Source organism: Ranitomeya imitator, chromosome 6, assembly GCF_032444005.1.
Source record: "Ranitomeya imitator isolate aRanImi1 chromosome 6, aRanImi1.pri, whole genome shotgun sequence".
NCBI lineage: Eukaryota > Metazoa > Chordata > Amphibia > Anura > Dendrobatidae > Ranitomeya > Ranitomeya imitator.
In genome coordinates this window covers 571,851,426-571,866,242 of record NC_091287.1, presented here as the reverse complement: position 1 = coordinate 571,866,242, position 14,817 = coordinate 571,851,426, and the positions used below count along the sequence as shown (strand labels likewise).

Below are 14,817 nucleotides of genomic sequence, written 5' to 3'. Positions count from 1 at the left end.
TCGCTGTATCCCCCCGCTGGTTGTGGTATATTCCACATGTACAGGTGATCTCTGCAGCAGAGGCTTCCCTGTATCCCCCCCGGTGGCTGTGGTATATTCCACATGTACAGGTGATCTCTGCAGCAGAGGCTTCACTGTATCCCTCCTGCTGGCTGTGGTATATTCCACATGTACAGGTGATCTCTGCAGCAGAGGCTTCGCTGTATCCCCCCGCTGGCTGTGGTACATTCCACATGTACAGGTGATCTCTGCAGCAGAGGCTTCCCTGTATCCCCCCCGGTGGCTGTGGTATATTCCACATGTACAGGTGATCTCTGCAGCAGAGGCTACTCTGTATCCCCCCCCCGGTGGCTGTGGTATATTACACATGTAGAGGTGATCTCTGCAGCAGAGGCTTCCCTGTATCCCCCCCGCTGGCTGTGGTATATTCCACATGTAGAGGTGATCTCTGCAGCAGAGGCTTCGCTGTATCCCCCCGCTGGCTGTGGTATATTCCACATGTACAGGTGATCTCTGCAGCAGAGGCTTCGCTGTATCCCTCCTGGTGGCTGTGGTACATTCCACATGTACAGGTGATCTCTGCAGCAGAGGCTTCCCTGTATCCCCCCCGGTGGCTGTGGTATATTCCACATGTACAGGTGATCTCTGCAGCAGAGGCTTCCCTGTATCCCCCCCGGTGGCTGTGGTATATTCCACATGTACAGGTGATCTCTGCAGCAGAGGCTTCTCTGTATCCCCCCCGGTGGCTGTGGTATATTCCACATGTACAGGTGATTTCTGCAGCAGAGGCTTCGCTGTATTCCCCCGCTGGCTGTGGTATATTCCACATGTACAGGTGATCTCTGCAGCAGAGGCTTCCCTGTATCCCCCCCGCTGGCTGTGGTATATTCCACATGTACAGGTGATCTCTGCAGCAGAGGCTTCGCTGTATCCCTCCTGGTGGCTGTGGTATATTCCACATGTACAGGTGATCTCTGCAGCAGAGGCTTCGCTGTATCCCCCCCGCTGGTTGTGGTATATTCCACATGTACAGGTGATCTCTGCAGCAGAGGCTTCGCTGTATCCCCCCCGCTGGCTGTGGTATATTCCACATGTACAGGTGATCTCTGCAGCAGAGGCTTCGCTGTATCCCTCCTGGTGGCTGTGGTATATTCCACATGTACAGGTGATCTCTGCAGCAGAGGCTTCGCTGTATCCCCCCCGCTGGCTGTGGTATATTCCACATGTACAGGTGATCTCTGCAGCAGAGGCTTCGCTGTATCCCTCCTGGTGGCTGTGGTATATTCCACATGTACAGGTGATCTCTGCAGCAGAGGCTTCGCTGTATCCCCCCCGCTGGTTGTGGTATATTCCACATGTACAGGTGATCTCTGCAGCAGAGGCTTCGCTGTATCCCCCCCGCTGGTTGTGGTATATTCCACATGTACAGGTGATCTCTGCAGCAGAGGCTTCGCTGTATCCCCCCGCTGGCTGTGGTATATTCCACATGTACAGGTAATCTCTGCAGCAGAGGCTTCTCTGTATCCCCCCCGGTGGCTGTGGTATATTCCACATGTACAGGTGATCTCTGCAGCAGAGGCTTCGCTGTATCCCCCCGCTGGCTGTGGTATATTCCACATGTACAGGTGATCTCTGCAGCAGAGGCTTCCCTGTATCCCCCCTGCTGGTTGTGGTACATTCCACATGTACAGGTGATCTCTGCAGCAGAGGCTTCGCTGTATCCCCCCCGCTGGTTGTGGTATATTCCACATGTACAGGTGATCTCTGCAGCAGAGGCTTCGCTGTATTCCTCCTGGTGGCTGTGGTATATTCCACATGTACAGGTGATCTCTGCAGCAGAGGCTTCCCTGTATCCCCCCCCCCCCCCGGTGGCTGTGGTATATTCCACATGTACAGGTGATCTCTGCAGCAGAGGCTTCGCTGTATCCCCCCTGCTGGTTGTGGTACATTCCACATGTACAGGTGATCTCTGCAGCAGAGGCTTCCCTGTATCCCCCCCGCTGGCTGTGGTATATTCCACATGTACAGGTGATCTCTGCAGCAGAGGCTTCGCTGTATCCCCCCGCTGGCTGTGGTATATTCCACATGTACAGGTGATCTCTGCAGCAGAGGCTTCGCTGTATCCCTCCTGGTGGCTGTGGTATATTCCACATGTACAGGATCTCTGCAGCAGAGGCTTCGCTGTATCCCCCCCGCTGGTTGTGGTATATTCCACATGTACAGGTGATCTCTGCAGCAGAGGCTTCGCTGTATCCCTCCTGGTGGCTGTGGTATATTCCACATGTACAGGTGATCTCTGCAGCAGAGGCTTCGCTGTATCCCCCCCGGTGGCTGTGGTATATTCCACATGTACAGGTGATCTCTGCAGCAGAGGCTTCCCTGTATCCCCCCGCTGGCTGTGGTATATTCCACATGTACAGGTGATCTCTGCAGCAGAGGCTTCGCTGTATTCCCCCGCTGGCTGTGGTATATTCCACATGTACAGGTGATCTCTGCAGCAGAGGCTTCCCTGTATCCCCCCCGGTAGCTGTGGTATATTCCACATGTACAGGTGATCTCTGCAGCAGAGGCTTCCCTGTATCCCCCCCGGTGGCTGTGGTATATTCCACATGTACAGGTGATCTCTGCAGCAGAGGCTTCCCTGTATCCCCCCGCTGGCTGTGGTATATTCCACATGTACAGGTGATCTCTGCAGCAGAGGCTTCCCTGTATCCCCCCCGGTGGCTGTGGTATATTCCACATGTACAGGTGATCTCTGCAGCAGAGGCTTCCCTGTATCCCCCCCGGTGGCTGTGGTATATTCCACATGTACAGGTGATCTCTGCAGCAGAGGCTTCGCTGTATTCCCCCGCTGGCTGTGGTATATTCCACATGTACAGGTGATCTCTGCAGCAGAGGCTTCCCTGTATCCCCCCATGCTGATGGTACTAGAGCCGATGTACCCACTCACCCCCCTCCAGTAGCCGGATCCCCTGAGGTGACACTTGAACGATGTACTTGTTGTCTCCGATGTTCCCGGCGTACACAGTCGGGCCTTGGGTGACAAAACCACTCGTGTCCAGCTCCATGATCTCCTGCCCGGTCTGAAGAATCTAAAAGATGAAGAACAAAGACGAGAATAAAAAAAGAGAAAATGACAACATCAGAGGAGGAGGAGAGGGCGCTCCCGAGACAAAGCCGGAGGAGAGGGCGCCCCCGAGACAAAGCCGGAGGAGAGGGCGCCCCCGAGACAAAGCCGGAGGAGAGGGCGCCCCTGAAGGAGGAGCGTACAGGAACCTCCACCAGACTGTAGGCTGCAGCCCTCGGGGAGAGTGTGGGACCCCCCATCAGACTGCAGGCCGTCACCCCTCGTGGAGAGTGTGGGACCCCCATCAGACTGCAGGCTTCCACACCTCGGGGAGAGTGTGGGACCCCCATCAGTCTGCAGGCCGTCACCCCTCGTGGAGAGTGTGGGACCCCCATCAGACTGCAGGCCGTCAACCCTCAGGGAGAGTGTGGGACCCCCATCAGACTGCAGGCCGTCACCCCTCGGGGAGAGTGTGGGACCCCCCCATCAGACTGCAGGCTTCCACCCCTCGGGGAGAGTGTGGGACCCCCCCATCAGACTGCAGGCAGCCACCCCTCGGGGAGAGTGTGGGACCCCCATCAGACTGCAGGCTGCCACCCCTCGGGGAGAGTGTGGGACCCCCCCATCAGACTGCAGGCTGCCACCCCTCGGGGAGAGTGTGGGACCCCCATCAGACTGCAGGCAGCCACCCCTCGGGGAGAGTGTGGGACCCCCATCAGACTGCAGGCTGCCACCCCTCGGGGAGAGTGTGGGACCCCCCCATCAGACTGCAGGCTGCCACCCCTCGGGGAGAGTGTGGGACCCCCCCATCAGACTGCAGGCAGCCACCCCTCGGGGAGAGTGTGGGACCCCCATCAGACTCCATGCCGCCACCCCTCGGGGAGAGTGTGGGACCCCCATCAGACTGCAGGCTTCCACCCCTCGGGGAGAGTGTGGGACCCCCATCAGACTGCAGGCTGCCACCCCTCAGGGAGAGTGTGGGACCCCCATCAGACTCCATGCCGCCACCCCTCGGGGAGAGTGTGGGACCCCCATCAGACTGCAGGCTTCCACCCCTCGGGGAGAGTGTGGGACCCCCATCAGACTGCAGGCAGCCACCCCTCGGGGAGAGTGTGGGACCCCCATCAGACTGCATGCCGCCACCCCTCGGGGAGAGTGTGGGACCCCCATCAGACTGCAGGCTTCCACCCCTCGGGGAGAGTGTGGGACCCCCATCAGACTGCAAGCTTCCACCCCTCGGGGAGAGTGTGGGACCCCCCATCAGACTGCAGGCAGCCACCCCTCGGGGAGAGTGTGTGACCCCCATCAGACTGCAGGCTTCCACCCCTCGGGGAGAGTGTGGGACCCCCATCAGACTGCAGGCTGCCACCCCTCGGGGAGAGTGTGGGACCCCCATCAGACTGCAGGCAGCCACCCCTCGGGGAGAGTGTGGGACCCCCCATCAGACTGCAAGCTTCCACCCCTCGGGGAGAGTGTGGGACCCCCATCAGACTGCAGGCTTCCACCCCTCGGGGAGAGTGTGGGACCCCCATCAGACTGCAGGCTTCCACCCCTTGGGAGGAGTGTGGGACCCCCATCAGACTGCAGGCTTCCACCCCTCGGGGAGAGTGTGTGACCCCCATCAGACTGTAGGCTGCAGCCCTCGGGGAGAGTGTGGGACCCCCATCAGACTGCATGCCGCCACCCCTCGGGGAGAGTGTGGGACCCCCATCAGACTGCAGGCTTCCACCCCTCGGGGAGAGTGTGGGACCCCCCATCAGACTGCAAGCTTCCACCCCTCGGGGAGAGTGTGGGACCCCCCATCAGACTGCAGGCTTCCACCCCTCGGGGAGAGTGTGGGACCCCCCATCAGACTGCAGGCTTCCACCCCTCGGGGAGAGTGTGGGACCCCCCCATCAGACTGCAGGCTTCCACCCCTCGGGGAGAGTGTGGGACCCCCATCAGACTGTAGGCTGCAGCCCTCGGGGAGAGTGTGGGACCCCCATCAGACTGCAGGCTTCCACCCCTCGGGGAGAGTGTGGGACCCCCATCAGACTGCAGGCTTCCACCCCTCGGGGAGAGTGTGGGACCCCCATCAGACTGCAGGCTTCCACCCCTCGGGGAGAGTGTGGGACCCCCATCAGACTGCAGGCTGCCACCCCTCGGGGAGAGAGTGTGGGACCCCCATGAGACTGCAGGCCGTCACCCCTCGGGGAGAGTGTGGGACCCCCATCAGACTGCAGGCTTCCACCCCTCGGGGAGAGAGTGTGGGACCCCCATCAGACTGCAGGCCGTCACCCCTCGGGGAGAGTGTGGGACCCCCATCAGACTGCAGGCTTCCACCCCTCGGGGAGAGTGTGGGACCCCCATCAGACTGCAGGCTGCCACCCCTCGGGGAGAGAGTGTGGGACCCCCATGAGACTGCAGGCCGTCACCCCTCGGGGAGAGTGTGGGACCCCCATCAGACTGCAGGCCGTCACCCCTCGGGGAGAGTGCAGGACCCCCCATCAGACTGCAGGCCGCCACCCCTCGGGGAGAGTGCAGGACCCCCATCATGCCGCCACCCCTCTTGTTCCACGACTTACCATGGTGGAGTCTTCGCGGCTCAGGATGAGGAAGCCATGGCGGTTCTTCTCCTCTTCGTCTACCATCTTTCCTTCTGTGTCACCGGTCTGAATGAGAGAAGACGATGAGAGTTGCAGCAGCAGAAAGTGAGGGCAATGGACGAGCGATGGAACAACCACCACCAACCTCCTCCTTCCTGTGGGAAGAGATCACCGTCCACATGTCGTGGCATCCCGGAAGCTCAAATGTGGTCACCACCTGCGGGCGGATGCTTTTCTGTGGGAGGAAAAACACTCATCATCCTCTTCATGATCACTACCCTCATCATCCATGTCCTCAGGTGAAATCTGCGGTTTCCACCACCTCCACCCAGCGATCACCTGCAGGACAGACAGTGCCCCATTCTTCCCATATCCAGAGCACAGGACGATTTCCAGATCCGGCTCCAGGCTGTTCTGAAACTGAAGAACCAGGACTATTACTCCCATCATCCACAATGTGGACAGGGGTAAAGGTCAGTGACATTGGGGTACAGGTCAGCCTCACCTCTTCAGACAGGAAGGCCGGTTCTCCCATGGAGGCCATCGCACAGGGGCCAATATTCAGGATACTGTCACACACCTGGGAGAGAGGAGACATTACAACCCTCAACATTGCCAGGCGGGGAGGGGGACAGTATCACAGGCGGGGAGGGGGACAGTATCACAGGCGGGGAGGGGGACAGTATCACAGGCGGGGAGGGGGACAGTATCACAGGCGGGGAGGGGGACAGTATCACAGGCGGGGAGGGGGACAGTATCACAGGCGGGGAGGGGGACAGTATCACAGGCGGGGAGGGGGACAGTATCACAGGCGGGGAGGGGGACAGTATCACAGGCGGGGAGGGGGACAGTATCACAGGCGGGGAGGGGGACAGTATCACAGGCGGGGAGGGGGACAGTATCACAGGCGGGGAGGGGGACAGTATCACAGGCGGGGAGGGGGACAGTATCACAGGCGGGGAGGGGGACAGTATCACAGGCGGGGAGGGGGACAGTATCACAGGCGGGGAGGGGGACAGTATCACAGGCGGGGAGGGGGACAGTATCACAGGCGGGGAGGGGGACAGTATCACAGGCGGGGAGGGGGACAGTATCACAGGCAGGGAGGGGGACAGTATCACAGGCGGGGAGGGGGACAGTATCACAGGTATGCAACATTTGTCTATCAAAATGGTTTCAAATCCAATGACAGATTCTTCAGTTTTCTTATGCCCCGATTTAAAAAAAAAAAAAAAAAATCCACTTCTACTTTTAAGTGTTAACCATCACATATGGATTATTCACAAAACGTGAAGTTTCGCACAATAGAGATGAACAAGAAACATCTTTATTGCAGATGTCAAAGATGGCAGCCTGGAAGGTGGCGCAGATCCACCTGCTGCTATCTCTGGAGTAAACCGCTCTCTGCTGCCCCCTATCGTCCGGGCAATTATGGCTGGTTCCACTAATAGGCCGGTTATCGGGAAACTAACAGCGAGTGTATGGTATATACACCTCCCATTCTAACACATGGTATATATATATATATACTCCCGATACAGTCACTGCCAACTCCATGATAACCACAGACTAACTGCAAAAATGTAGGGTCACTTAGAAATGTCCTTATTTTCCAAAGAAAAGCACAGTCATTTCCAATGAAGCCGACATTAAATGATTCAGAAATACACTCTGCCACGCATCAATTCTCCGTGGTGTCAGTTATTCGTCACGTGCCCGCTCTCACACGTGACTTGGGGTTGTGCCTGCAAGGGTTAATCTATCTCCCCACTCTCAGTCCAGCATTCAACCTCTGTCCTCTGCTGTAATGGGAGCATAAATCACCCACCGGCCCAGGCCACACCCCCGCTCATACACGCTGCCACCACTCACCGCCCCAGGCCACACCCGCTCATACACGCTGCCACCACTCACCGACCCAGGCCACACACCCGCTCATACACGCTGCCACCACTCACCGACCCAGGCCACACACCCGCTCATACACGCTGCCACCACTCACCGACCCAGGCCACACACCCGCTCATACACGCTGCCACCACTCACCGACCCAGGCCACACACCCGCTCATACACGCTGCCACCACTCACCGACCCAGGCCACACACCCGCTCATACACGCTGCCACCACTCACCGACCCAGGCCACACACCCGCTCATACACGCTGCCACCACTCACCGGCCCAGGTCACACACCCGCTCATACACGCTGCCACCACTCACCGGCCCAGGCCACACCCCCGCTCATACACGCTGCCACCACTCACCGGCCCAGGCCACACCCCCGCTCATACACGCTACCACCACTCACCGCCCCAGGCCACACACCCGCTCATACACGCTGCCACCACTCACCGCCCCAGGCCACACACCCGCTCATACACGCTGCCACCACTCACCGACCCAGGCCACACACCCGCTCATACACGCTGCCACCACTCACCGACCCAGGCCACACACCCGCTCATACACGCTGCCACCACTCACCGCCCCAGGCCACACACCCGCTCATACACGCTGCCACCACTCACCGACCCAGACCACACCCCCGCTCATACACGCTGCCACCACTCACCGCCCCAGGCCACACACCCGCTCATACACGCTGCCACCACTCACCGACCCAGACCACACCCCCGCTCATACACGCTGCCACCACTCACCGCCCCAGGCCACACACCCGCTCATACACGCTGCCACCACTCACCGACCCAGGCCACACACCCGCTCATACACGCTGCCACCACTCACCGACCCAGACCACACCCCCGCTCATACACGCTGCCACCACTCACCGCCCCAGGCCACACACCCGCTCATACACGCTGCCACCACTCACCGACCCAGACCACACACCCGCTCATACACGCTGCCACCACTCACCGACCCAGACCACCCACCCACTCATACACGCTGCCACCACTCACCGACCCAGGCCACACACCCGCTCATACACGCTACCACCACTCACCGACCCAGACCACACCCCCGCTCATACACGCTGCCACCACTCACCGACCCAGACCACACCCCCGCTCATACACGCTGCCACCACTCACCGCCCCAGGCCACACACCCGCTCATACACGCTGCCACCACTCACCGACCCAGACCACACCCCCGCTCATACACGCTGCCACCACTCACCGACCCAGACCACACCCCCGCTCATACACGCTGCCACCACTCACCGACCCAGACCACCCACCCGCTCATACACGCTGCCACCACTCACCGACCCAGACCACACCCCCGCTCATACACGCTGCCACCACTCACCGCCCCAGGCCACACCCCCGCTCATACACGCTGCCACCACTCACCGCCCCAGGCCACACACCCGCTCATACACGCTGCCACCACTCACCGACCCAGACCACACCCCCGCTCATACACGCTGCCACCACTCACCGACCCAGACCACCCACCCGCTCATACACGCTGCCACCACTCACCGACCCAGGCCACACACCCGCTCATACACGCTACCACCACTCACCGCCCCAGGCCACACACCCGCTCATACACGCTGCCACCACTCACCGCCCCAGGCCACACACCCGCTCATACACGCTGCCACCACTCACCGCCCCAGGCCACACACCCGCTCATACACGCTGCCACCACTCACCGACCCAGGCCACACACCCGCTCATACACGCTGCCACCACTCACCGACCCAGACCACACCCCCGCTCATACACGCTGCCACCACTCACCGACCCAGACCACCCACCCGCTCATACACGCTGCCACCACTCACCGACCCAGGCCACACACCCGCTCATACACGCTACCACCACTCACCGCCCCAGGCCACACACCCGCTCATACACGCTGCCACCACTCACCGACCCAGGCCACACCCCCGCTCATACACGCTGCCACCACTCACCGACCCAGACCACCCACCCGCTCATACACGCTGCCACCACTCACCGACCCAGGCCACACACCCGCTCATACACGCTACCACCACTCACCGCCCCAGGCCACACACCCGCTCATACACGCTGCCACCACTCACCGCCCCAGGCCACACACCCGCTCATACACGCTGCCACCACTCACCGACCCAGACCACACCCCCGCTCATACACGCTGCCACCACTCACCGACCCAGGCCACACACCCGCTCATACACGCTGCCACCACTCACCGCCCCAGGCCACACACCCGCTCATACACGCTGCCACCACTCACCGACCCAGACCACACCCCCGCTCATACACGCTGCCACCACTCACCGACCCAGACCACCCACCCGCTCATACACGCTGCCACCACTCACCGACCCAGGCCACACACCCGCTCATACACGCTACCACCACTCACCGCCCCAGGCCACACACCCGCTCATACACGCTGCCACCACTCACCGCCCCAGGCCACACACCCGCTCATACACGCTGCCACCACTCACCGCCCCAGGCCACACACCCGCTCATACACGCTGCCACCACTCACCGCCCCAGGCCACACACCCGCTCATACACGCTGCCACCACTCACCGCCCCAGGCCACACACCCGCTCATACACGCTGCCACCACTCACCGCCCCAGGCCACACACCCGCTCATACACGCTGCCACCACTCACCGACCCAGGCCACACACCCGCTCATACACGCTGCCACCACTCACCGCCCCAGGCCACACACCCACTCATACACGCTGCCACCACTCACCGCCCCAGGCCACACACCCGCTCATACACGCTGCCACCACTCACCGACCCAGGCCACACACCCGCTCATACACGCTGCCACCACTCACCGCCCCAGGCCACACACCCGCTCATACACGCTGCCACCACTCACCGACCCAGGCCACACACCCGCTCATACACGCTGCCACCACTCACCGGCCCAGGCCACACACCTCGCTCATACACGCTGCCACCACTCACCGACCCAGGCCACACACCTCGCTCATACACGCTGCCACCACTCACCGGCCCAGACCACACACCCGCTCATACACGCTGCCACCACTCACCGCCCCAGGCCACACCCCCGCTCATACACGCTGCCACCACTCACCGCCCCAGGCCACACCCCCGCTCATACACGCTGCCACCACTCCCTGACACAGGCCACACCCCCGCTCATACACGCTGCCACCACTCACCGACCCAGGCCACACCCCCGCTCATACACGCTGCCACCACTCACCGCCCCAGGCCACACCCCCGCTCATACACGCTACCACCACTCACCGCCCCAGGCCACACCCCCGCTCATACACGCTACCACCACTCACCGCCCCAGGCCACACCCCCGCTCATACACGCTGCCACCACTCACCGCCCCAGGCCACACACCCGCTCATACACGCTGCCACCACTCACCGACCCAGGCCACACACCCGCTCATACACGCTGCCACCACTCACCGACCCAGGCCACACACCCGCTCATACACGCTGCCACCACTCACCGCCCCAGGCCACACACCCGCTCATACACGCTGCCACCACTCACCGCCCCAGGCCACACACCCGCTCATACACGCTGCCACCACTCACCGCCCCAGGCCACACACCCGCTCATACACGCTGCCACCACTCACCGACCCAGGCCACACCCCCGCTCATACACGCTGCCACCACTCACCGCCCCAGGCCACACCCCCGCTCATACACGCTGCCACCACTCACCGACCCAGGCCACACCCCCGCTCATACACGCTGCCACCACTCACCGACCCAGGCCACACCCCCGCTCATACACGCTGCCACCACTCACCGCCCCAGGCCACACCCCCGCTCATACACGCTACCACCACTCACCGCCCCAGGCCACACCCCCGCTCATACACGCTGCCACCACTCACCGACCCAGGCCACACACCCGCTCATACACGCTGCCACCACTCACCGCCCCAGGCCACACACCCGCTCATACACGCTGCCACCACTCACCGACCCAGGCCACACACCCGCTCATACACGCTGCCACCACTCACCGCCCCAGGCCACACCCCCCCTCATACACGCTGCCACCACTCATCGACCCAGGCCACACCCCCGCTCATACACGCTGCCACCACTCACCGACCCAGGCCACACCCCCGCTCATACACGCTGCCACCACTCACCGGCCCAGGCCACACACCTCGCTCATACACGCTGCCACCACTCACCGACCCAGGCCACACACCCGCTCATACACGCTGCCACCACTCACCGCCCCAGGCCACACACCCGCTCATACACGCTGCCACCACTCACCGCCCCAGGCCACACACCCGCTCATACACGCTGCCACCACTCACCGACCCAGGCCACACCCCCGCTCATACACGCTGCCACCACTCACCGACCCAGGCCACACCCCCGCTCATACACGCTGCCACCACTCACCGACCCAGGCCACACCCCCGCTCATACACGCTGCCACCACTCACCGACCCAGGCCACACACCCGCTCATACACGCTGCCACCACTCACCGACCCAGGCCACACACCCGCTCATACACGCTGCCACCACTCACCGACCCAGGCCACACCCCCGCTCATACACGCTGCCACCACTCACCGACCCAGGCCACACCCCCGCTCATACACGCTGCCACCACTCACCGACCCAGGCCACACCCCCGCTCATACACGCTGCCACCACTCACCGACCCAGGCCACACACCCGCTCATACACGCTGCCACCACTCACCGACCCAGGCCACACCCCCGCTCATACACGCTGCCACCACTCATCGACCCAGGCCACACCCCCGCTCATACACGCTGCCACCACTCACCGCCCCAGGCCACACCCCCGCTCATACACGCTGCCACCACTCACCGCCCCATGCCACACACCCGCTCATACACGCTGCCACCACTCACCGACCCAGGCCACACACCCGCTCATACACGCTGCCACCACTCACCGAATACACGGGCGATGAGTCCCTGAAATAATAATACTAATAATGTCTATCACTAATAAGGCTCACACACCTTAGGCTATGGATCTTTTAGAACATTCAGGCTATGTGCACATGTCAGGATTTCTTGCAGAAATTTTCCTGACAAAAACCGGACATTTCTGCCAGAAATCCGCGTGCATTTTTTCATGTGTTTTTGATGTGTTTTTGGTGCGTACATGCATTTGCATATTTCCCATAAGGGATGGGGGCAGTGTTCTGGATCACTGCGTTGAGAAACACGTGATGGTGTCTCCGCGGTGTTGGATGTTTTGATCTCCCCGCGGTCATTCATCCTTATGTTTATAGTCTTTTTACTAGGCACTGCTCCTAACAGCCAGTTTCCTACTCCCCACTGATGAGGGGCAAATACCCCGAAACAGCCGTCTGTGGATGGATGCCATGTTTTGGCATAGGTGGTTTTCCTTTTTGGATGCTGCCCTTCCCGTGGTTGTTCCTTCCCGTGGAAAGACCTGGCTATTTATTGCTTGCGTTGAGAAACACGTGATGGTGTCTCCGCGGCTTTTCTACATGCGTGTGACTAGTAATGTCATGGAACCCTTACTCCGTGCTGTAACTAATTCGTCACGTGCCCGCTCTCAACACGTGACTTGGGGTTGTGCCTGCAAGGGTTAATCTATCTCCCCATTCTCAGTCCAGGATTCAACCTAGATTGGATCACACCAGCTCGGTGACCCCCATTATGTGAACACGTTTCTCTGTATACAGATCTAATTTATATCTTTCGTCTGGAGGTCAGGTTTCTAGACCAGCCCCTCAGGTTAATATTATAATTGCTTGGTTGTTGATTGGACCACGGCCGCGCCCCCCAATGAATATATTATTTTCTCTTGAGATCCTTTGTGTAAAAGTTCTCCCAGAGATACTATCAGGCCGTAATTAAAATCTCTCTTCCAAGAGCTAGGAGGTGTCAAATGTTACCTTTCTTCTCAGCTTCCAGCAGGACCCCTTGGTGAGATTGGAGACAGAATTCTACTTGTCTGTTGTGAGTTCTGCTCTTGGGCTCCCTCCGGTGGTTTTAAGTGGTATGGCTGCTCCTTGGATTTAGCAGTCTGCACCTGCTTCCACTTATTGTCTTTCTGCTCGGCTATTTTTGCCTGGCTCTTCCCTTCAGCAGTGCCACTTGTCAATGGTTCCTGGTTGGATTCACATCTCTCTTGGATTTCCCTGATATCCTGACCAGTCCTGCAAAGTTAAGTCCTTGCTTTGCTCTTTTCTGTCCACATGTTGTGGACTTATTCGTTCTGTGCATTCTATGTTTTGTCCAGCTTGTTAGTATGGATTTATTCTGTTTAGCTGGAAGCTCTGGGAAGCAGATTTACCCTCCACACCTTTAGTCAGGTGTGGAGATTTTTGTAAACTCTGTGTGGATTTTTGTAGTTTTTTAATACTGACCGCACAGTATTCTATCCTGTCTTATCTATCTAGCTAGACTGGCATCCTGTGCTACATCCTGGTTTCATTCTGTGTATGTCTTTTCCCTCTCCACTCACAGTCATTACTTGTGGGGGGGCTAATCTATCCTTTGGGGATTTTCTCTGAGGCAAGATAGTTTTCCTGTTTCTATCTTTAGGGGTAGTTAGTTCTCAGGCTGTGACGAGGTGCCTAGGGAGTGACAGGAGCATCCCATGGCTACTTCTAGTGTTGTGTTGAGCTTAGGGACTGCGGTCAGTACAGGTACCACCTCCTTCAGAGCTTGTCCCATGTTGCTCCTAAACAACCAGTTCATAACACTTGTCCCCGGAAAGTACATATTAACACCTGGGTGAGAACCTGCAGCATTCAGGACGGTTGTTACATTATTGCCAGTGACACAGTAAATCTATACATAGTCCACTGCACATACATACATATAAAATATACACACACACACAGACTTCTGTCTCCAAGTCTCACCAGGGGGTCTAGCTAGGACCAAGAAGAATGGGTAACACTTGACACCTCCTAGCTCTTGGAAGAGAGATGTCAATTGCGGCCTGATAGTATCTCTGTGAGAACTTTTACACAAAGGATCTCAAGAGACAATTATATATTCATTGGTAGCGAGGCTGTGGTCCAGTCTGAAACAAGCAATTATGATATTAACCTGAGGGGCTGGTCTAGAAATCTGACCTCCAGACCAAAGCTATAAATTAGACCTGTATACCTAGAATCGTGTTCACATGTGAGGGCAGCCTGGAGAACTGATGTGTTCCACCAACTCCATATTCACCCCCCAC

At 59.4% G+C, this 14,817-nt stretch overlaps 1 protein-coding gene across 1 annotated transcript in view; it reads right to left on the bottom strand.

The window, feature by feature from the left end:
• The window catches only part of CPSF1 (cleavage and polyadenylation specific factor 1), a 76,098-nt gene that overhangs the window by 20,544 nt on the left and 40,737 nt on the right, over positions 1–14,817 (bottom strand). Inside the window, exons 15-19 of the mRNA XM_069732112.1 lie at positions 6,158–6,232; positions 5,992–6,072; positions 5,798–5,887; positions 5,632–5,718; positions 2,951–3,092 (exon numbers count right to left, since the gene is read on the bottom strand). Of these exons, the coding sequence (XP_069588213.1) occupies positions 2,951–3,092; positions 5,632–5,718; positions 5,798–5,887; positions 5,992–6,072; positions 6,158–6,232 (475 nt within the window). The remainder of the gene's footprint in view (positions 1–2,950; positions 3,093–5,631; positions 5,719–5,797; positions 5,888–5,991; positions 6,073–6,157; positions 6,233–14,817) is intronic.